This window comes from Trichechus manatus, unplaced genomic scaffold, assembly GCF_000243295.1.
Source record: "Trichechus manatus latirostris isolate Lorelei unplaced genomic scaffold, TriManLat1.0 scaffold00148, whole genome shotgun sequence".
Lineage (NCBI taxonomy): Eukaryota > Metazoa > Chordata > Mammalia > Sirenia > Trichechidae > Trichechus > Trichechus manatus.
The window spans coordinates 4,613,424-4,639,180 of record NW_004444084.1 but is presented as its reverse complement, the minus strand read 5'-3'; the positions used below and the strand labels follow the sequence as shown (position 1 = coordinate 4,639,180).

General features: G+C 34.9%; 1 protein-coding gene across 2 annotated transcripts in view; it reads left to right on the top strand.

Moving 5' to 3' along the window:
• CNTN5 (contactin 5) overlaps positions 1–25,757 on the top strand; it is a 1,437,272-nt gene that overhangs the window by 1,281,106 nt on the left and 130,409 nt on the right. For both annotated transcript variants that reach the window (XM_023740130.1, XM_004385875.1), the window contains 2 exons: positions 10,077–10,204; positions 12,535–12,710. In XM_023740130.1, the coding sequence (XP_023595898.1) occupies positions 10,077–10,204; positions 12,535–12,710 (304 nt within the window). The remainder of the gene's footprint in view (positions 1–10,076; positions 10,205–12,534; positions 12,711–25,757) is intronic.

Here is a 25,757-nt window from a genome sequence, read left to right as displayed (position 1 = left end):
TACATCACCCATGGACCACATGACTAGAATAATGGTCTCCAAACAGAGGTTTGAACAATTTAGAGAGTGTGCAAGAAATCCATGAAAGGAGTGGGAGACAGGAGAAAATGGTATGATATAAAATATTTACTTTTATTTTATCCTTTCTTATAATTTCTAATTATTGTCTGTTTTACAGTGTGCCTACATATTACTGTAGTATTGCATATATATATACAATATATATAATGAATATGTAGTATATAAATTAGAGAAAACACATATATCAAGAGTACATTACACCAGTAAGAGAAATGAAATCTTGGTACATGCTACAATATGGATGGAGCTTCAAGACATTATGCTAAGTGAAATAAGTCAATCAGAAAAGGATAAATATTGTATACCTCACTTACATAAAAAGTGGTTACCAGGGGCATGAGGGAGGGGGAAGGGGGGTTATTGCTTCTGGAGTACTGAGTTTCAGTTTAGAGTGATGGAAAAATTGCATTAATTAAGGGAAGAGTTGCACAGCCAATTAATGTAATTGCTGTCAATAAGTTGTACATCTGTAAAATGTTGAATTGGCAAAAGTTGTGTGACACATATTTACAACAGCAACAAGCAAAAAAAAAAAAAAGAGTAGCTGCGGAGGCTGCTTAGGTAAAACCAAACACCTCATGGGATTTGGTTCTTTGGTTTGGAGGTTTAGGGTCATGGTTTCATGGGACATTCCACTTGACTGGCCTAACAATGTGTTCTGTGCTTCTATTCTACCTATTCTTCCTATTTCATTGCATAGTGCTTGGGGTCTTAAAAACTTGCAAGCAGCCATCCAAGGTACACCAATTGATCTCTATTTGCCTAGATCAACAGAAGAAGAAGGAGGGTCAAAAATAAAAGGAGGAAAATGTGGCTAATTGCCTCCATGAACAAATGCCTCCTTTGCCTTGAGACCAGAGGAACTGGATGGTGCCTGGCTACCATTAATGAAAAAATTTTGATCAAACATTCTATAGAAGAATCCTAAGTAAATGGTGGAAGATGCAGAACAGAATTTTAAATTCTTATGGAATCTAGACTTTCTGGATCCATGGAGATTAGATGAACCCCTGAAACTATTGCCCTGAGATAATCTTTAAACCTTAAACCAAAAATATCCCCTAAAGTCTATCAAAATCAAACAATAGTTTAGCTTAACTAGTAAAGAATGTCTGCCTTGAACATTTTATTATTTTACAAACTGTCTATATGTTATCAAATTGACAACAGCAACTCGAAAGATTAGATAGGAAACTTAGGGGACAGTGAGTTTATGTTAATGGGGAAGGAACACCCTCAGAAAAGGAGAGTTAGAATGGTTGCACAACTCAAAGAATGTAATCAATGTCACTGAATTGTACATCTAGAAATTGTTGAATTGGTGTATGTTCTATGTATGTTCTAAACAACAGCAACAAAAATAAAATAAATTATTTTTTTTAAGCCAGAGAAAAAGACATATCACATACAGACTTACAAAGATAAGACAACAGATGATTTCTTGACAGAAACAATGCAAGCCACAAGACAAAGGAATGTCCTCTTTAAAGTAGTGACAGAAAAAAATATTGTCAACCCAGAACTATGTAGGCAGTGAAAATATCTTTCAGACACTAAGGTGAAATAAAAACATTTTCAGACAAATTTAAAAAAGGAGGGAGGGGGTTACATTACAAGACAGTCTGGAAACCTGCATTGTGCAGAGTGGGAGATCAGGGAAGGATAGAAGTTATGGCCATTTGGTGAAGACCTTCACCTGTTTTTCTGAGGAATAAATATGTTAATTTGTAGGCCATGGGAGCCATGATAATTTCTGACAAAAAGTGATCAGATCTGTGATTCTGGAAGTTAAATCCAGAGGCAATGTTCAAGTTGAATTAAAGAAGTAGAAGATTAGAGCCCAGAAAACTATTGGGAATTAAATTCAATAAGCTAATCAGTGGGTCATGTTACATGCTCCTTCTCTTCCAAAACCAGATTAAGGATAGAACTCGTTGCCATCAAGTCAATTCCGACCCATAGTAACCCTATAGGACAGAGTAGAACTGCCCCATAGGGTTTCCAAGGCTGTAATTTTTATGGAAGCAGACTGCCACATCTTTCTCCCGCAGAGTGGCTGGTGGGTTCAAACCACCAACCTTTTTGGTAGCAGCCAAGCACATAAACACTGTGCCACCAGGGCTCCTAGATTAAGGATAAGGTTTACTAATTATTGATCCTCAAAAGAGATGTCACCTCCTCTGAAGTGCCTTTGCTAACCATGCTCACATTCCCCAGATTAGTGAGTTGTCTCTTCTATGTACTTCCGAGAGCTCATAGTGTTTAACCGCATTCCAGAATTTATTACATTGATTGGGAATTGCCTGTTTACTTATCTGACTTTCTCTAGGCTTTATGATTCCAAAGAGTAGAAATTGTGTCTTATTCATCACTATATCCCAGATGCCTTCCACAGTGCCTGGAATATAGAAGGTATAAAGTAGTTGCCAAATCTGACTGAAACAGGTCACCCTTTCTCGCACTTCCACCCATTCAGTTGACTAACTTCTATTACTCTTTCTGGCCTCAGTTTAGATATCACTTGCTCCAGAAACCTCTACTGCAAGCATCTCTCCTTTTAGCATTTATCTCCTTGAATAATAATTGTCTTTCCTGTTAAGAGAGTGACTATTTCATTCACAAAATCAGGGAACTGAGGTATAGGCAGATTTTTTACTTCCTTTCATTGTTAAATCTAATACATTCATGTTTTTACGGGTATTTTAGGAGGTCCTGTGATACAAGTGAGACAACCTACCTGCTCAACCTAGATCATCTCTAAGGCTCTTACCTCCACAGTGAGAAAAGCCTCTGAATAGCCTCTCTCTTTCTGGCCTGGGTTCTCTCCTCTGACCTGATTTGTAGCCACATCTTTACCCCATAGTTGATATAAAAAAATCTATAAGTGTTTTCACTTCAAAGGAGAGTATATTCTGTCCAGAAAACTAAGTAGCATCAAAATCAAAGTGTACTGATATTTATTTCAGCTTTCATGATCTTACCTGTTCTCTGGGTCATGAACCCTTTATCAATGTACTTCAGCAAAACCCTCAGGCCCACTCCCTCTTCCACTATGACGAGAATGGCACCTTCTCCTTGACTCTATTGATTCATGGCTACAGGTAGCAGATGGGCCATCATGCCTATCCAAACCTTATTAGCTATTTCCTAAAGAGCAAAACTACCACTCTGGTCTGTTTCATCTCCTCATTATCTTATCCCTTAAATCCATCTGAGAGAGCACGGCCTTGCCAACACACTACATTCAGACTTCTCACTTCCAGAACTGTGAGATGATAAATTTCTATTGTTTAAAGCTACCCAGCTTATGGTACTTTGTTATGGCAGTTCTAGGAAACTAATTCAACATCCAAAAGATCAAATGTTGATGTTGGCTGAGAGAGCCAACTGCCAGTACACAGCAAATGAATCATGAGCATCAGATATTGGGCCAGTTGAGGACAAAAGCAGAGATAACAGATAAGGCTCGTATGGGATAGATCAGCAACTTCTCCACTCCAGACATAAGCAGACTCTTTCTCCTTCTCTACTACCACCAGAGTATGGTGCACAAAAATTTATAAAATATTAGGTTAAACCTTTCATATGGTCTATTTATTTATCATTGCTCATATATCTACCCAAACTCCTACTAATCCTCTCTGGTTAACATTATTCCATTGCCATTTTTATAGAATAAAAATAGGATTTTGTAGGACAAAAATATTGGCAATTTCCTAACGTTCAACCAAGTACAAATAGAACCAGGAGGAGAGGATGAGAAAATCTTATGAGAAGATGTGACATTCTTGGATGAGCTATTGAATTGTATAGTGTCCAATATTAATAAATCCTAAATTTTCTTGAATATAGCCAAGAGAGGTTAATGTTATATTAGAAGGGACCTGTTACTAGATTATAACCAAATTAGACTTACTATAGTTTATCTATTGCTAAGTGAGGACTGAAGAATCAAAAGCCAATAAAAAATTTGCTGTTACATAAATAATACAATAAATTTTTTCTTACAATTACACTCCCCAGATTAAATATCCTTTTAGAGTTCATTCAAGAAGGAAATAATATGAATAGCCCTATATCTATTTTAAAAATTGAATTTGTGGTTTTAAAACTTCCCACAAAGAAAACTACAGGCCTAGACGACTTTACTGGAGAATGCTACCAAACTTTTAAGCAAAAAATAATACTAATTCTATAGAAACTCTTCTAGAGATTTGAAGAGGCAGTAATTCTTTCCAACTGATTCTATAAATCAGCATTACTCTAAAACGAAAATCAAACAAAGACATTACAAGAAAAGAAAATCATAGACTGATAACTCAACATAAAGAAAACAGAAATCTTCACAACTGGACCAATAAGCAACTTCATGATAAATGGAGAAAATATTAAAGCTTTGAAGCTTTCAAGGATTTCATTTAACTTGGAACCACGATCAATGCCCATGGAAGCAACAGTCAAGAAATCAAATGATGTATTGCATTGGGCAGCTCTGTGGCAAAAAAAGAAAAAAATATATATAATCTTAAAAAGCAAAGATGTCACTTTCATGATTAGGATGTGCCTGACCCAAGCCATGGTATTTTTAATCACCTCATATGCATGTGAAAGCTGGACAGTGACAAAGAAAGACTGAAGAAGAATTGATACATTTGAATTATGGTGTTGGCAAAGAATATTGACTACACTATGGACTGCCAGAAGAATGAACAAATCTGTCTTGGAGGAAGTACTGCCAGAATGCTTTTTAGAAGCAAAGCTGGAGAGACTTTGTCTCATTTACTTTGGACATGTTATCAGGAGGGACCAACCTATGAAAAAGGACATCATACTTGGTAAAGTAGAGGGTCAGCAAGAAAGAGAAAGACCCTCAATGAGATGGATTGACACAGGGGCTGCAACAATGGGTTTAAACATACCTACTATTGTGAGAATGGCACAGAACTGGGCAATGTTTCATCTGTTATGCATGCGGTGAGTGTGAGTCAGAGCCAGTGCAATTGCACCTAACAACAACAATCTCTCAAGAATATAGATTTTATTAAATCAAATCCAACAACAAACCAAGTGGATTTTATCTCTGGAATGCCACGTTGGTTAAATATTAGAAAATCAATCGATGTTATTCACTATATTATCAGACTTAAAAGAAAAACGATATGATCATCTCAAAAGATAAAGAAGCTTTTGTCAAAGTTCAACATCCTCTCACGACAAAAAAAAAAAAGAATCTCTCAGCAAATTTGAAATAGAAGGACAGTCCCCAGCCTGATAACTGGAATTTATGAAACACCTATAGCTAACGTCATACTTAATAGAGAAAAACTCTACTTTCCTCTAAGATTAAAATATGAGAGAGAAAAGCAAGGGTGTTTGCTCTCATCGCTGCTGTTCAACAACTTTTATTCACTTCTATTCTACTAGAAGTCCTAACCAGTTCAATAAAGCAAGGGAAAAGAAAATAAAAGGCTTACAACTTATAAAGAAAGATATAACACTGTCTTTATTGCAGAAAACATGATGATCTACATAGAGAACCATATTGATATAAAAAAAGCTGCTAGAACTAATATGTAAGTTTAGCAGGTTTCAGACAGAAGATCAATATACAAAAGTCAATTATATTTTGATATACTATCAATGAACAATCAAAAATTGAAATTAAAAATCAATACGTAAAAAAACTTGAGACCTCCAGTCCAGAAAAGATAGCGTAGGCCCTTTTTTCCCCCTGCTTCTCGCTGTGAAGCACAATTATGCACCTTGGAAATGCAGCAAAAGACAACCAATGGAGAACTCTGAAAGGCCGTAAGAAGGTGAGCTAGTCTGGGATTCAGAAGGAATGGCACAGTGGCCGGGATTTTGTGCACCTCACCCAACAGTAGAAGGCCATCCAGACCTGGTGTTTCTCAATCCTGAACTAGCAATAAAAGAAAGTCCTAGTATGTTTATTCCTGTTCCAGATGAAACTGGAGTCTTTCTGACCACATCTGGTGAACCTAACACCACCAACCAAAGGCTCAATTGGGAGCCTCATCAAAAATAAGTGGCACTCTCCCTCTCTGTTTGGACTGAGACTCCTCTTTTCCATGAGATGTCAAGGCAGGCAGGAGGAACTGACAAGAGAGACCCAGCTACAGCAAGTGGCCCATTCTGAGAAGCTTCTTTGTCCCTGCAGCCTCACCCAGATACACTGAAGTGGCCAGGGAGCACCAGTAGAATGATCCCACCACACCTTTCCCCCACTGAGAAACACCCAGTGCCCAGCCTAGAGAAACTCCTCTCTTCCCCTAAGACAGAACCAGCACGGACCAGTCAGAGCCACAGCAGCACCAGATAAGCCAAGTTGATCAAGGTTCTTCAAGGTTTCATGCTCTTTCCCACTTCAGGGCCTTTGCAAATGCTATTCCTTCTGCTTTCCTACTTTTTCCCTAGTTAACTCAGCTAAAATGTTATTCTCCCCAAAAAGACATTTCTGACTTCCTGCTACTCTCTACTTTTTCCGTCTTAATATTTATCACAAATTTTATTTATATTTTTAAGTAAATTTTTAATCCATGTCTATCTCACACCACTAAAGTACAATAATTTACACATATTACCTAAGTTAACACTTTTAAATAACTAGTTAGGTACTAGTATAGCAGTTATACATGTAAGAGAAGAGATTAAGTAGTTTTGCTCAAAATCCCACGTCTGCTAGCCACTGGCAGGGATTTGAACCCAACCCTTTCTGACTTTAAAACATACATTCTTAATTGACCAGGATAATATGAAACCAGAAAGAATTATAATCTGGAAATGAGAGCATGATCTATAAATAATATAACAGCAGGTTGTAGGTGGTACTCCCAGGCATGCAGTCTGCTTGGAAAGATCTAAGCTTGGTTCTGTGGTGGGCCAAACATGATAATGGAGGATCCAGAAAATGTTGCTGAAATTTGGAAATAAGGGTAGGCATTAAGATGTCAGCAATGGAAGATAGGGATAAGGACAATGCTGTCCTAGATGAACTGTGTATTGAATAGATAACAAGGCAGACTTCCAGTAATTAGGGGCAGATGTCCAGTAATTAAGAGAAACAAGACATCACCTAGGTCTAGACAGAAACTGATGGAGAAGTCTATAGAACAGAATACAGCAAGCATAACTTGATCCTGAATGCTAAAATGCTGATTTTGCATTTCCTAAAATCCCTCCTTCCCCAGTGAGCCTCTACCTCATCACTCCCTTACAACCCTACTCCAAGTCCCAGCATTTCTTAGCAGAATTAATACCCAAATCTGGAAATTCCAGAATATAGGTTTCTTAGTTGCCTAGTGCTGCTATGACAGAAACACTATAACTGGATAGCTTTAACAAAGAGAAATTTATTCTCTCACAGTCTAGGATGCTAGAGTCTGAATTCAGGTTGCCAGCTCCAGGGGGAGGCTTTCTCTCTCTGTTGGCTCTCAGGGAGGACCCTGTCATCAATCTTCCTCTGGTCTAGGAGTTTCACAGCGCAGGGACCCCAGGTCCAAAGGACATGCTCCCTTCCTGGTTCTTCATTCTTGATGGTAGGAGGTCCCCCTGTCTCTCTGCTCACTTCTCTCTTTTGTATCTCAAAAGAGACTGACTCAAGATACAACCTAATCCTGTATATTGAGTCCTGCCTCATTAACATAACTGCCTCTAATCCTGCCTCATTAACATCATAGAGGCAGGATTTACAACATACAGGAAAGTCACATCAGATGACAAAATGGCAGACAATCACACAAATTGGGAATCATGGCCTAGCCAAGTTGACACACATTTTGGGGGGCCACAGTTCAATCCGTAGCAATAGGAGTCAAGCAGTAATATATAAGGGGAGAAGACGGATAAAGAAGTTGGAAGTTGAAAGTATGTGTGTATGACCAGAAATTATAACGTAAAACACATCCACTGGCTAATCTGTTTTTTGGATTTCTTTTTTTTTTAATAAATTAATAAATTAAAAAAAAAAAAAGGTAAATTCATCTGATAAGGATTTCCAATTTGAATCAGCAGGTTGACTTTAGGTTAAATGGCACTGCCATTTGACAGATAAAAAACATTGTGGTATTCAAAACTCTTTATCCTCCAAGTAGATCAGTGGCCTAAAGTGCAGGAGTGTTAGTAAACTATCTTTAAGAGGAGAATATAATATGTTGCCTCCTGTCAAGAAAGGACTCGTCTTAAATCAAGAGCTGAAATACCGCCAGGGTCTAAGACAGATTTCTTTCCTTAAAGGAAGTGAACTTTTAAACCAAACTTCTTACCTGCCAGATTAGAATTTACTTGGGTCAGTAAAATTTAGATATTTTCAAAATATTAACAATCTGCATGAATACTAGTAATTTAGCTAAATCTCAATAAAGTTTTTAATTCTCAAAAGAGAATGCCTGTTTGTTTACAAAAAGTATAAACTTTGCTTTGAAATGAAGCTTTTTGTAGCATGTGTACCTTTGGGATCAAAATAGGATAAATATGTTATAGTCTATTTTTTATCAAAAATGAGCACTATAATGAACAGAATTTTTCCTTGACCATCTTGAATGGATTATATAACTTTTGAGCCCACCGTATTTTCCAAATATCTCAGGCTAATATCTCCCTAGACATCATTTGCTATCTTAGTTTTTACTAGTCTTAGTCTTATTTACATAACTCGACTTGTTTATAAATTTGCCTTCTTTCTTACAGGCTGTGATTCAAGTTAGATCCCTACTGAAAACTATATTTTTTAAACTGGTATCTTTATTGATGGCAATATTTAAGCATAAATTTATAAGCAGTATTTCAGCTGCCTATAATCTAGTACCAGTTGTTAAGAAGTTCAATTCTCTAAGTAATATTCAGTTCTGGGTGACTGACAAGATTGACTAGACGTTTAAAAATAACATAAATGATATTGACTAAACAGATTAGGCATTATTCATATATCTTAAATAGTTTACTATTATCATACTGCAATGCAGTAAACTATTCATGGGAGTAGGAGGATAGAATTTAAGGATTTTGAATTCCGTGGGGTCACTGGTTCTTACCCAAAGCAACACAGCCTGTTGTTACTTCCTCTTTCCTGCAGGATGTCAGTTCAAACTCTTCTGGCTTATCAAATAAACCTACAACAGCCACTTCTCCTATATTTCAGGTTGCTTGATTGAGTCTGTTGACCCACTGGTGAAATATTAGTTGTATTTCAGGAGCATGGAAGGGAGAAAAGGACAAAAGTACTGATTAAGTTTGAAATGTATTTCTGGAATGGTGAATACACAGGAGAATACGGTAATTCCAAATGGCGGCCTCATTTTCACTGAACTTCTAAAAATTTTTAATAATGCCTTAATTTTTCACCTTCATATAAAACTCAAGGTCCACTTTTAACAAAGGTCATGAAAGAGCCCAAATGCAAACTCAGATATCATGTTCTTAAGTGTAAAAAAGTGCAGCGTGAGCAGCTCAGGTATCAGTTCTCATTTGTATACCCTTGCTGCACAGTTGGCACCGTGGAGAAACTACCATAAATCATCTCTTGACTGTATACAATTAATTTTATGTTACGTTCTTGTCCTCCTCTATGTTTTTATGCTGTTTCTTTTTATATTTGGTTTTTGAGGTCACTCTTGGTTTAAGGTGAAATACCCAAGCTTAATATTAAAATATCACTGTGTGATATTACAGCAACAAATTTTAATAACCAAATTCAGGGTCACCTTTTTCAACAAGTTTTAAAATTAGCCGTCAGAAAGTGTCAAAAGAAAAATAACCTGTAACTCCATAACCCGTTCGAATATGAGAAGATAGTTAGTGGGTTTATTGCATAATTTCTTTGAAGGGTAAAAAACATTTCTAACACCACTGCATATTTTCACACTGATCGTTTATTTATTGTTACCTTGGAAGTGGTTTCAGACTTCATCACAGTTTCCTACCATTTAGTTGATTTGCAGTAAAACAGGAAAAAAACAACCTTTGTTAATAATTTTCAGAATAGCAATTCTTCCAGACGGGAGTCTACGAATGCTAAATGCTTCTAAATCAGATGAGGGAAAATACGTTTGCCAAGGGGAAAATGTCTTTGGTTCCGCTGAAATTATAGCTTCAGTATCTGTAAAAGGTAAGAAAATGTGCTTAAATGTTTTTTAAGTATAGTTTTCTCCTGGCTTCATCAGAACAATAAATATAATATGCATGTATATGTGTTTGCCTGTGTGTGTGTGTATGTGTGTGTGTGTGTGTGTGCATGCTCCTGTTTATAGAATACATTGCAAAGATAGAGTGACACAGCCCAATAGTTCTCTTCCATCCATTAGGAGACCATAGAGTAAGGAACACACTGATAGTAGAAATTTGAAGATTTTGCTTTGAACAAAATATGTGAAAGGGTAAAGAAGGATTTCTGATGTTTAAGTCAGTGTCTTGAAATTTAGAAGTATGCCAACAGTATAAAATTATTTTCCTCTACCAAAACAAATTTTAGCATCCATCAGTAATTTTCCTTTGTCACCATTTCAACTGGAGATTTTTGGCAAAAGGGAGTAGAGGAAGAATAATATGAATGTGTGTTGGAGGGGTGTGCCTCATATAATCTGATACCAGAGGTGGCTATTGATGTCTGCATCAATGGAATTATTTATATAGCTTTAATTTTTAGTATAATAAATACTGGTGCTTATATATTTGTTAGTTTTCTAGTTCTAAAGAGACTGAGATTTGAAGCCTAGAGCATTCTTTTGAGACTCTATATTGTAGAATAGTAGCAACAAAATCTCATATCTTAGGCAGCAAATTCCCTTTAGCTGTCAAAGAAATATTTTTCATAACTGAACTGTCTCTTTAATTTTTTTGCTTGTACATGTGTAATATAACAAATAATTATTTGGCCATAAAAATTATGGAAATGTTCATTTTTCTCTTTATAAATAAAAATGTAATTAATGTAGTTAGCACTCTGGTATTTTATATAATCTATATATATACATTTATATATATTCAGGAAAATAAGATGTTTTCATTTATATGGGTCGGGATTCAACCCGATCCTCTATTCTTTATCCTTCTTGTGTGGTAATCAGTCTTTTTCATAATGAGGTAACTCTGGTTCTACAGACTTCTTGTGTGTTTGTTTAACAATGATAACAATGTTTCTGTTAATCATGAGTTAAATGAAATATTGAGTTACCCAAAACACTCCAATCTCTACAAAGTTTAAACTACAGTATACTGTGATTTTCTGTCTTCTCTAATGAAGCCAGAACTTAGAATGCCACATGGACTATCTGACTTTTCGAATGTTAATATTCACATTTGGGCATCCTATCCTGTGGTTGCACTTTGCTTTCAGGGACTGTTTAGAAAAACGTTGGCTATTAAAGGATATGATCAGTTGTTACAAGTGGTGCATCAAAGTATACTGTTGCAAACAATAGAGTTAGAATACAAATATTCGGCTCATTGTCAGTTTTGTTAATCTTCTTGAGGTATGTAAAACCAGGAATCTAATTAGAAAAAAAGGTAAAACCAAAATCCTTTTTCCATCACCTCCCCACTCTCTTCAAAAAACTTCATATTGTAGTCATTTGATCACTAGCTTAAATAACCCGAAGGTATATATCCTGTATTCACCTTTATGGGTTCAAAGTTGCTCTAAACCCAGCAAAAAAAAAAAAAAGGTATCTAGTTAAAAAACAAAAAAAGCTCAACTGAATTATTAAGTAGTCAAACATAAACATTTTTTTCTCAATATTTTCAATCAGTGATCTTGCTTTTCTTTTTGTATCTTAATTAAGCCATCCTCAATTCATCAATGCTGATACTCTATAATCAGCTAGAAAATGCCTGTCTACTTCAAAATGATAATATATCATAAGAGAGTTTTGTACAGTGTAAAGCAAAAAATAGAAGGGGATTTGTAGTAGTAGTGGTATATTTTTCCCTCTATTAAGATAGTACTTGGGGGGGAGGTACTTCTGTTGCCTTGTAGCCTCTTATAGCCCTGAAGGAGATGAACTTGAGTTCTTTCTCCTGAAAGATGAAACATTTTTTATAGTAAAAATCCTTTTATGTGTACTTGATGATCCTTGAAGGTGAACAGGGAGGCGATAGCTTCTTTTATTTATTTCTCTCCTTCCCTAGGGCCAAATACTGCTTCTAGTTATGTAATCTCTAGTCTTTTTTTTGTAAAGTTAACCTCTTCATTGCAACAGGGCTCTTAAATCATTAAATCATTTGCATGCCCAGCAAAAGCAAAGTAAAATGCACTAGCATTCAAAAAATGAATAATACCCTCAATATTTTACTTACAAATGTGAAAAATCTGGTGTATATGTTTGGAACAACTGTGTTGTATAGATTCCTTGTTTGTGTTTATCTTTATTACATAAACTAATGTATGATGCAGGGACCTGCATGTTGATTATGTTAACTAACGTATTTTTACTTCTACAGAACCTACAAGGATAGAACTTACTCCTAAAAGAACAGAGTTAACAGTGGGAGAAAGCATTGTCCTTAACTGCAAAGCAATTCACGATCCTAGTTTGGATGTGACTTTCTACTGGACGCTAAAAGGACAGCCTATTGATTTTGAGAAAGAAGGTGGACATTTTGAAAGCATCAGGGTCGTAAGTGAATACACTTTATTTTTTGTGTACTAAATAATTTTAGAGATTTTGATTCAAATTTGAAAATTTTCTAATATATGAAATGCTAAGGGAAAAACCAGTTTGATTTAAAATGGTTACTATCTTCTTTTGTGTCACATCACATTGTAAATAATTATTTTAAAACTTCAGTAAGAAACTGGGAATGCTTTATTATGTCAACTAAGTTTTCTTGCCACTTCTATTTACTTTATCAATATTGTCAATGTTTACACATCCATTTCTTAAAAGTTCTGTTGCTACATAAAAGTGGCTCGTATATTATTTAGAGCATTCTTAACAGCAATTATGGTAAAAAAAATAAATATATAAATAAGCATGTCTGTCCTATTCCTCAAGAAATAGCAATTTGCGGAGATTGCTTAATTTCTCACAAACTATAGAGCTAAAACATGCAATCCGTAGTCATAAATGCACAGTAGTCTTATGTGAACATTCACAAACATGCTAGTTTCTTATCTGTCAAATATTTGTCTTTTTGATAACTTTTTTAATACGTTATCTAGAGCAATCAACTAAAAGGAGTGGGAAATATTTTGAACCAAATTCTATAGTACCGTCACAGAGTGACACACTATTTTAAACCTATAGAGAAGTGAAAAATGAACCTCCTTTTCCCAGTAGCTTGCTTAAGAAATAAAAGAGTAACATAAATGACAGAGGGAGAGAGAGAAAGGCAGATGGAACTGGAGAGGGATAGAGAGAGTTTGGCTGGACCCTCCCTTATACATGGCTAATGGAATGAATCCAAGTAAAATTTTTGCTTACAAATCGTGTTTGAAATGCTGCCATATATACTTATTAATATCGATTTATTTCTTTCTAAACTTTGTGGGAAGCATTGGAAAACCGTAGCTATAGTGAGCTCAAACATATAAAACTCATTTGAGCTTGCATTTTATTTTAAAAGTAATGTGATACAGTCAAAAAAAGTCCTGGGCCCAAAGTCAGGAATTCTCCAAATCAAGTCCAAGCTCAGTCCCTAATCATCTGTGTAACATAAACCCAGTCACATAATTTAACATTAATCTCATAGAGAAGTAAAGTGAAAGAGTTGGTCTAGATAATTTCTAAGATTCTTCTAGATCCACAATCTGTTAAATTTATATTAGTAAAAGAGTAAAGATGAGCTGTTTTGTTGTATTTGCCAATCTCACCAAAATTAAATACGATCTCCCAGATTATTCCTCTTTTCCTGGTTTACTTTGCAATTAATGGGAGAGACTATGTAAATAAGAAACAACAACTAACTGCATTGTTCATCATCTCACTAAAGATTAAATTGTGTTTAATTATTAGTGGTTACTTTACATGCAAAATATTTAGACCATGCTTTCCTCTTCCTTTACCTTGAGTTGATAATTCCTCAAGACTGTGAACAAATTTTATGCTAGGTATGTCATGAAACAGGACCTGGAAAATATGACAATTTCTACTCCATCAGAAATGTATCTACTCAGAATTATCTATGAGCATTCATTGAATGACGAGACACATAGAAATATATATATATATAAAATGAATAATGATCTTTCTTCATATAAGCATACCTCTCTTTATTTTAATATTAGTAGAAAATTAATGGACCTGGTGAGATTATATGAATTCTACTTTATCTCTTAGATAGTACCACTTAAGGTTGGTATCATTCATTTGTATTAATAAATTTATTTAATCATTTTGTTAATGTTGGCAGTTAACGATATCTGCTATATACCTCTTTGCACATACAGTTTTTACTCTTCAGAAGTACAACATTGACCCCTGACTCCATAGAAACCCATAGAGTTACAAGCCATGTTAAAATTAGGCTCTGCCATTTTAGATAGTAATAATAAACTGTAGGGTAGAAGAATAAATCAAATTATCATGCTGAAAGGTGAAAAAAATACTTAACTGTATGTAGTACCGATAAATTATAGTATACTTGGAATAATTTACAGAAATATGTATGTACTTGAAAATATTTGGAAGCTTAAAAACTGTGAAGTGTAAAAGAAGTTGTCTATTACGTTCCTCCCAATTACCTCAAGCACCAGTTGGTCCTGGCTGGATTCAAGACCATATGCTGGAGAGAATACCACTTTTGTAACAATGAAAACACAGGGGAAGAAAGAACAATATTATGTCTTCCCTCTCGCGCTTCTGCGTGTGAAAACATAACAAGTTTGGGAAATAATATGCTTTAGTAGGAGAAATAGAAGTATTATAGAGAAAAGAGATTTGGAAGGGCCCTGTGGGCTTTTTGAGAGATCCCTGGAAGACTCTGGGAGTAAGATGGTAAGCCGGGGCCCAGAAAACAGCCAAATGGGGGTGATCTTAAGGCCTGTTTTGTTTTGTTTCAAAGGACAGCCATTGAAGGACTTGTAGGCATCAACTTAGAGGTCTCTTCCAGCAGAGTGAAAAAGTCCAGTGGAGTAAAAAGTTAAATGGAATTCAGGGACTTAAACAGAAACAGTGTGTGCCTTTGACTGGAGTTAACTCTAGGTCAACTGCCCTGGGGTCTAAACTTGCCAGTGGTGATTGAATGGGGGTAAATAAGGAAAGAAAAAGGGGATATTTTAGTACTTTAACACTGTATAGGGTTAAATTAATCAACCAATTATCTGAAAAAAAAGAGATATCAAAGGTGTTGATATTTAGCATCTTGTAAGATGCCAAAATATGACTTAATGAAGTTCTTTACTTTTCAGCTAGTTGCAGTGATGATTTTCACGCACAGCCATTGGTTTGTAGATAAAACTCTAGGCAAAGTTTTATATGCAGCCACTGTAACATCTGTATGTAATGTATATTATTATTCTTTAAAATGTTGCTTTAGGGCTGCATTCCAAGAGAAAAAATAAATAAAAATACTATCACATCAGTTTAAAAAAATAAGAATTTTTGCTTTTAAATTAAAATTAAAACAGCTATAATAAAAAATGCTTCTATTTCTCTTGCCCTCTTCCATAGGCCAAGTTTTTACAAACCCACCAATGGATTTGGAGTGAATCCATTATTGAAGCCACCATTAAAAGAGGCCAAACAATCAGTCAATAAACATTTGATTCAATTCACCCATATCATTTTTTTTTTTTTTTGGCAAATGACGTGAATTAGCTGAATGTGGCAAATGAGCAAGGCTATTCCTAAGATTTTAATTTACAAGCTAAGTGCTGTGAGGGATCCAAAGTAAAAGACACAACCCTACCCTCTAAGAGAGCACAATTTAGTAGGAAAATAGTAGGATGGGCTAGCGATCTACTACTGTAGAACTGTCATCAGAGGGCTATGTGCACATGAATGGAGGAAGGAGTTGGTATTTGAACTGGACCATGTCTGGTAGAAGGATTTTGTCAGGTGATAAGAGACTGAAGCTGCATTTTAGTCAGAGAGGGTAGGTCAAGCAAAGACAGAAATGCAAAAGAGTTTAGTGCTATCTCAGGAACAGTGAGTAAACAAACCTGGACAGCACAATGAGGGCACATAGTAGAAAACAAGTCAATATTTGTTGAATAAATGCAAAGAAAGCAACAGAGGCTCGTTGTAAAAGGCGTCGATTTCTAAGCTGTGGAATTTGGGTTATGAGATCATTCTGACGACTGTGTGAAACAGGAATTGAACAGCTTGCAGATTTTACTTTCACTCTAGATTGGTTAAGCTGAAATTATAATGAGGATTAGACCATTATAAGAGGTTATTAAATTTATAATTGCATTTTGACACAGTTGTTTATGTTGGTCAGAGAGCCTCTTATTACTCACAGGATATTTGAACAGCACGTGAACATTACCAGATGGCCCCAAAGCCATGGTCTTAATGGAAGATTGTGGTGATCCATTATTTTCCAGAATAATTATTCATTTGAGATATAAGAAAGTTTTAACCTTTATAATGTGTAAAGAGTAGTTACACTGAGTATCATGGCAGTCTATAATTTGCTCTATACTTGGGCAGAGAAAATTTCTCAAATATCTGTCATCAGGATGGTCTGCTAAAGAGGGATTGTCATTTCCTTTGTAAATTCTCTAAACTTGCTAATTTGCAACAAAATGGAAAACCAAACCAAAGTGTGGTATAACTGCACTATTTGTGTGTTCCTTTATCCAGTTTTCGGGTTACAGCAGTACTCTCAGGAAGGCAGAGTAGGGATATCTGGCCCCATTTTTTGATGAGGAAACTCAAGAGTATGACTTTTCAAGTTTACATAAGTACTAACTTAGGGAAGCAAGATTAGATACAGAGTGATTTTAAACTACATTGTGTTGACTCTCCAATCATAAGGCTTACCCCCTCCATATGAATTAAACATTAGATGTTCGGCTCTTCTTTATAAACTTTGGGAACTAAAAATAAAAAGAAGATTTGGTCCTAGTCTTCCGTAAGCATGAAGATGTCACAGGACATTAAGTAATTCAGGAAAAATATGACTATAAAAATTACATATTTTTTTTATTGCAGTCAAATAGTGTTGGAGTCCAGAAAAGAAGGAAGTTAATTTGACCTTTTGTCATTGTGGAGAAAAGCAAGATAAGGAGTTAATGCATGTTAAGGATGTAATTGAGCACCTACTGTGTGTCAAGTTAGTAAAAGCTACATATCAAATTTATCAAATATCATCAAATTCTCATAATAATCATATGAGGCAATATTATTTGGGGAGAAGGTGGTATGTGACCTAGGCCTCAAAAGATGGGTAGATTTCAGACAAGCAAAGAAGAAAGGAAAAGGCAATCTAAGGAGGGATAAAATATTGTATCTAAGGGTTATGAAGATCTTAGAGATTACTGAGTTTGTCCTAGGTTGATACATGGATTCTCTGTCAGTATGATTAGTGTCTGCTGTTACCCTTTGAGTGATGAGGAACCCACTCTTCTAAGGTAATTCATTCCATTACCAATCAGATCTGAATGTTAGAAAGTTGGAAAGTAGCAATAATTATAACCTGTATTCCAAGCATACAATTCATAAAGAAACATGTCTCATTCATACCCCTGGTTTGTATTGGGTATTAGCTTAGGTAAATAAAAAGTGGTTAGAACCTTAAAATTTTTATGTTAGCTGAAAAGCTCTAACTTATGTCAATTTTCCTCTTACAGTTACTTCTGTAGTTCCTAGTTTACCTTGTTAGGATTTAGCTTCCAAAACCAAACCAAACCAAACCCACTGCATGGAGTTGATTCCAACACATAGCAACCCTATAGGACAGAGTAGAACTACTCCATAGAGTTTCCATCTTCTTCCCGAGGAGTGGCTGGTGGATTTGAACTGCCGACCTTCCAGTTAGCAGCTGAGCATTTTAACAACTGCACCACCAGGGCTTCTTAGCTTTTTGAACGAGAAAAGCAATTTTAGTTGTGGGCCATGCTGGGAAAAGTCACATCAATAGCCTGTGATCTGTGAAAGAATGAAAGTTCTATACTTCCCAGTGTCTGGAGATTCTCATTAGAGTCAGCTGGGGTGTTTCAGGTTATTAAATTGGAAGAGTAGGGAAATGAGAAATAGAAAACAACGCTAACCTCTTAATAGAATTTGCTTTCTTAGATTGTAAACTCCAGAAATCACATATGCTTCTAACTTAAGCAATGTTTGTGTGTCTAGACTCCTTTTTTTTTTTCTTATTTGCAAGTTGTATTTATTTTTCTCCAAAACTTTTTTCCATTTCATGAATTTATGAACTCAGACTGGATTACTTTAATACTATATTCTCCTTAGGTTGATTTTTTTTTAATCCAATTAAAAAATGAATTTAATCTGGAATATAGCATCTGTGTCTTTGGAAATGTGACTATTGTTAAGTCCCAGCAGGTTGCTGCTACCATTAGTATTATTGTTGTTAACCTTGACCACAAAGTCTATCTGATTTATTTAAACCAAACTTCTCCCTAAATATAAGCCATTTTTAACACTGAATTACTTACTTAGACATATTAGTCTTTCAGCCCACTAAAGCGTGGATAATGTGCTTAACAAACTTTTAATACACATTTTCATGCAAAATAACACTGAATATTTTGTGTCTCCATTCAGAACTGCCATTATATTTATTCATTATTACTCTAAATTTCTATTATTTATCCTGGAATTATACATTGAAGTACCAATCAATGGATTTTGATTCTTAGAGCTACTTACCTTCCCAATCTGAGGAAAGAGTTGTTTTCCTAAGGTATCAAGAATCGTTATAAATTATATGTGAACTCTAAACAGCTTAGAATGAATGGATGAATGAATTACCAAATAAATGGGTAATATCAAATCCACTCTTTAAACTAGAAAATCATTGTTTCTGCTTGTGTTCAATGTTCAAGTGAAGTTATTAAAATGAGTACCTAAATTGTCTTCAAAGGCTAATATTCATCTTTTCTCAATACCTCAATTTTTCACGTTCACTGTTTGCTTTTATTTATTTCTTAATAGACTTTCATTTCTTAATAGACTATTATTTATATCTTGATAGTATTTTTTTAAATACTCCTCTCTTTTTTTATTTTCTTGTATTCCTTGTTCCTTTCATTATTCACATTGACTTGTGAGCCTATTCAAGAGAGTTGAATTAAGAAAGATAATCAATTGTGGCAATTTTAAGTGAGGTTACCATAGGCCATTGTGGTAGGTGTTGTAGTGTGTTACCAAAACTGAAGAACTCCTTCCCCAAGCTGCTGAGAATTGGTGGCTAACAGCACTCAACTGAGTTCCTCTCTAGGAGTTGCCTTTGCTCAAAGAGAGCTGTCTTGCCCAAATTATGCCCCGCCAATCAGCCAGTGCCCAATGGTTATAGGTGATGAATGCATAGGGGTAATTATAAAGGTCGGATCTCTTGTTTCAAGGCAAGACAGCTCTGAAGATCTATCTCAGCTCCAAAATTCCCCATGAGATTAGCTGAAGTCTTTGTTGTGATTGCATCACAGATAAACACATCCTCTGCCCAATTCTACTCTCTGCACTTCCGCACAAGCGTTGATCCCAATGGAACTTTCCAATGAACTCTTTAAAAACAGTGTTCATCTCAAAGTCTGACTGTCTGAAAACGTGACCTAAGACATCCAAATGCCATCACTGAGAAAGCACTAGGAATAGACATAAGTAAGAATAACAAAATAATAATCACTCTCACCTGTTGAACACCTACTAGATACTGGCAATGTGCTAGAGTTTTTTAATGTTATTTTATTTACCCACACCAATACCTTGTAGTGTAGGAATTATCCTTCTTTGTGACAGAAGAAGAAAAAGCAACTCAGAAAGATAAACATCTGCAAATTTACACAATTGTTCTGTAGGAGTATTATTATTCAACTGAGGTCTGAACCCAAATACAATACAGTTTTCCAATATCTTTTATCAAACTTAGACAGAGCATATCTCGAACTATTTAGAGAAAAAGCATAATAAATTTCCCTCTTTCTCAACAAGTTTAACATTAAATTATATCATCTTGTGACTAATGTAAATAAATCTCCTTAATCCATTTTAGAATTTATGAGCCAATTATTTGCATTGCTGCTAAGATTTCCATATATTCATCTAAAATCACTCACACCTCATATGTTTTTCCTATGATTGTATGGTTACATCTACCCTATGCGATTCTTCTTTTCTAATATTTGTAAACTATACTATCATGAGCAATCCCCTGTCACTTTGCTAAAAATATGTTTCTAATATAGAGATACAGAAAAAGAGATATCTATCATCTCTTTATCTATACCTATTTTAAAGGCAGTCCTTCAACTGAGGCTTTAAAAAATTTAGTTTATTGTTTCAGAATAAATTTGAAACTGCTTCATTATGTGATTAAGACCTAGGCTAAAATGTATTAATAGAATTTTACATCTTTTCATTCTCTGATATGTATTGTTTCATTTAATTCCCACAATAACATTGTGAGTCAGCTAAGTTATACATAGATGAAGAAACTGAGCCCCAGAAAGGAATAGCGGTGAATGGCCTCACTAGCAAGGACCTGAGCAACACGGGACCATTTATGACACAGCCACCATTATGATAGGTTTTCGTGAGCCTAAAACTTAATTGCCATAAATGATGTTCCAAATCTTGCTTGCTGGTTCAAAGCACAGATATTAAGAACTAAAATTAGCTGTAATTTCTCGCCGTGGCTTTTTGAAAATAGAGTATGCAGAAAGATGGTGTTTCTGTGATGCTGTCTCACCTCTTTAGCTGGACAACAAAGCTTATTTTTACCTTACTTACTCACTTTCTTGATCACTAGTGAAACATCAAAATCATGTTTTGTAAGATCAACTCATCACATTGCTAAAAATCCTCCTACAAAAGTTAGTGAGAATGAACTAGAAAACATCTTAAAATATCCTACTACACTTGCTTCTTCAGATGTTCTGTGGGTGTGTTTTCCCGTTAATTAAAGCTCACTGTTCTTGTTGCTGTAATTGTTTCATTTTATGGTGAATGAACCCATTTTTTATTGTCTCCTGCTTTTTAGTCTTTTGAAGGCTCTCTCAAAATGGATATGATGTACAATATATTCCATTAATTTTACAGCTGAAGATGAGACCAAGAACGTAGAGCACAAGGTCTCAAATCATTCGTATAAAAAAAAATCAGTTTCCGCATTTGAGACATTTAATTTGCTCTCACTGAGTATGTTATTTACAACATTGTTGATTTCACATGTTTGGCCACCAAAATTCAGTGTTCAAGTCCAACAGCTGAAAGTGTTTCATATTCTTTCCTTTACTCCCATATCCAGTAAATTATCAAATTCTATTAATTCTACTTGTATCTGTTGATTTTTCTCCTCCATTTCTGTAGTCAAAGTCCTACTCCCAGCACTTATTTGCAATGCTGTCCTCTCTCCACCTGTTATACTGCAGTTAAAATCTAACAATTACTTCTGACAAGCCAATTCTATTATGTTACAACTCCCCATTGCAAAAAAATACATAAAAGGACGTGCCACGCACATACACACAAACTTCCCATCCTTAATCTGACTCCAGCCTACATACCAAACCTCATCTTCCACTATTTTTCTCTTACACTTTATTTTACAGCAAAGTATGTAATTTGATGGAAATATTATGCCCTCACATGCTGATCCACTCCTGAGAACTGCTGAGAAACTCTTCCCTGACTTGTCCTTCTCAGTTGTGCAAACTGCTACGTTTCTCTGGAGTCTTAGCTTTCATTCCTTTCCCAGTGTCTTAGTACACCTTACACATCCCTCCACCAGAACAAGTACCAAACTATACGGTCAATGTGTGTTTGATTCTTTTCCTTCTAGCTTTATGTTTCTGGAAGTTAGAAGCATGTGTATTTTCTAAACTTAACACAGTACCTGGTGCACATGAAAGACTAAATAAATATGTGTAAAGTTACGAAAGGAATCAGTGAAGGTAGCCACTTAGAATAGGCCACAGAGAAACAAATGTTGACTATAATATCTAAATAACTTTTATTTTTTCTAAGAGAGGAAAGTTTCTAACATCTATTATAATTATAGAGGATATCAATGATCAATATTTTTATTCATTTTACTTCACATAAAAATTTAAATATTTTAATGTGGTGCTAAAAAGAATTGTTTTTTTTTTCTAGAAATAATCATAGAAGTTCTTAATTAAAGAGAAAAATACAATAGATTATAGTTATGTTGAAGCAAAGCTGATGTCTATTTTATATAGGCTTTGTGTTATTTTAAAGAGAATGTCCTACATACATCTATGTATTCAGGGGATATAATTTAACCTGCAGAATGATGAAATGCACAGTTTAATGAGACCCTTAATATTATAATTTTTACCTCGTAGGAATAATATATCAAAGATTTTTCTTTTTAGTGGTTGAAAGCTTTGATAAATAAAAGACTGTCCTTGTTATCTAATACCACATAAGGTTTAAGGTTTTTATAAGCAACATGATTCCATTTTACGTTTTGAGATATTATTGATATGTAAGTATTGTGTTTTAGACTCTTATATTATCTCTCAAAGTGATTTTCAAAGAGTTCAGTTTTTGAGAGACCATTATTTTCGAGACAACTTTGAAATACTACCTTTATTTCACAATTTTTCTTTCTGCATCTGTTTTGTATTAAATTCTTAAGGGTGCCTAAATGTTATGATCTGTTTAGCTTTTAGCTTTTCAAATCCCCTAGTTTCTTTCACGGGTTATTTTTATCGTATTACAATATAACAGTGAACTTTGAGTTTAGAATTAATAACTCAGTAGGTGGCCTCTCAATGATGTTTTCTCTCTCAGAGGAAGAGCAAATTTTAATAATAATGTAGGACTTTTGACTTCTTTTCTTCAGCTGATACCCCTTATATAAGAAAAGTGGAAATGTCAGCTTAAAGAATATGGAAAACATTAAACTGTTATTTTTAATGAATAACTGATGGTTCTATAGAGTATTTGTCAACTTACAGTATATGAATTCTGAATTTATCTCAGTTACACGAAGATTTTTGAAGTACCTATCCGTTAGGCACTGATCTAGGAATTGAAGATTCAGTAGTAAGCAATTGACAAGATCCTGGAATCAGAAAGCAAACATTCTATTGAAGATTATGAATATATTAATATGACTAAATAATGAATATAGTTATGAATATAACTAAGACAGAGCCCTGCTTTTGACGAGCTTAGAGTCTTACAGAGGAACAGACCTATAAACAGATATGTGGCAAGAGCAATGGAAGCAGTATGTTCAGGAAACTCAGTCAAAGTTGCACATCATCCAGCCTGTGGAAGCAGAGAAGTCTTCCTACCAAAAAAAAAAAAACCATTGTCCTCGAGTTGATTCCAACTGATAGCGACCGTATAGGACAGAGTAAGACTGCCCATAGGGTTTCTAAGGCTGTAAATCTTGATGGAAGCAGACTGCCACATCTGTTTCCTGCAGAGCGGTTGGTGGGTTCAAACCACTGGCCTTTTGGTTAGCAGCCAAGTGCTTTAACCACTATGCCACCATGGCTCCTTAACAAAATAATGCCTGAGCTAATCTTAAACGGGTGGGTGGGGCAGGAATGGTTCAGTGGTAGAATTCTCATTTTCCATATGGGAGACCCAGATTTGGTTTCTAGCCAATGCACCTCAAGGACAGCCAGTACTCATCTGTTAGTGGAAACTATGTGTTGCTTTGATGCTGAACATGTTTCAGTGGAGCTTTCAGACTAAGACAGGCTAGGATTAAAGGCCTGAAAATCCAAAAAAAGCAGCCAATGAAAACTCTGTGGATCCACTCCTGTAAGTCAGTGGCTGACTAGGCACCAGCTAACAACAGCCATCTCGAAGGCAAAGCCAGGAGGGGAAGCAGAAGGGGAAAAACATTCCAGGTCGAAGCTGTGCATGAGGAAAACATCACAGAAATGGAGGTTTTGTCCACAAATTCCCAAAAACAAACGGTGATGTTACGGTTAAATCAAACCTCACTTAATAAGCTCCTATAAAAATTCTATTTTAAAGAAAGCTTCTTATCTCACCTATGAGAGTTAAGTAAATGGCCATGAGTATTCTGGGTTTCAATTATAGCAAGTTACATATTTCCAAAAGTAAAGCTGCCAGATTTTTCCAAATTAAATACAGGGATAACTTAGCATAAGTATAAGTGTTTTACATAAATTTACATGTTGCTTCAAGCTTTCTGTGGGGTGTGTAAAATAGAAATTAACTATTGCAATGTTAAGATTCAACACTGAGGGTCATTGAGATAATTCCCTGTGATTTTTCAGGAAGCTGCTCTTTGTTCCAGAGGCTGTTCTGAGAATACAATGCAGTTAAGGAAAATAGGGACTAAAATCAGAATTTCTGTTTTCTTCCATATGTATCCCTTGATTAAACTATAAATTCCTTGAGGACATGGATTCTATCTATCTTGATCACCACTGCCAGCACTTGGCATCATGCCTGGCAAATATATTTGTTAAATAAAGTATACGTCAGTATTCATTAAGTAAAGTATATGTCAAAGTAATTAATATATAAATGAATAGAATTTAAATATTTAAACATTCCCCATTTCTTTGCTTATCTGCTAACCTAGCTACACTCATCAAAAAAAAAAAAAAGAAGAAGAAGAAGAGGAAGAATGTAGGAATATTAGAAAATTTTTAATACATTTATTCACTTTAATAAACATTTAATGATCACCTGTAATGTGTTTCACAGAGCAGAGACTATATGGCTGAGTAAGGCATGGCTTCTCTCTTCTGGACTTCATAATCTATCTTAATAAACTTGTAAACAACTGTTTATGTAATGTGATAAACTTTATAGTTTGGAGGCACTTTACTGTTGAAAGAAATTCTGGACAAGAAATTTGAATTATTAACCAGATATGTCATTGGCAGAAAGACTTGTTGTTACAATTAATGTTCAGTTGAATTCAGCTAAGTTTACTACTATACATTATTCAATCAACTAGCATAAGGTATGGAATAATCTGACTGATAATTTTCACATTATCTTAAAATCAAACTGTTTCTTATACACCTTATACGTTTTGTAAAAGCAAAAGAATTATCTACTTTAAAGCAAAGTTAGCCAAAATAGAGATATTAACTGTGAAAATATGGCATCATACTAGTTTAAGGATTACATACAAAGAAGCCTAACAAACTATAAAATACTGTATTTTAATTTTATTAACTGCTGTTTGCCCCATATACAAATATAGCATATTGACAAAATTTGTTTTACTTATTAAATATGGCAATAGTATTTCCTAAAAGCGTTTCTGAGACTCGAAGTCTAATTACCATTATCCATCACTTAAGTAGTAAGGAATACTGAAGTATTTTTGGCTTTTCCTGAAGTAAGGGGCTCTGTGACATACTTTGGTCACTGCATTCATCACATCAGTAAACATTCTGAACAGGCTGTTACAGTGCTCTGGTGTTTAAAATAACCTTAGTATTAGCGATCCAAGCATTTCAGTAAGAAGGTTTGTATTTGCTTTTAAGAATAATCAGGCAGAAGAAATTAAGGATCATTTTTTCTTAGCTAACTGGTTTTTTTTTTTTTTTTTTTTTTTTTTTTTTTTTT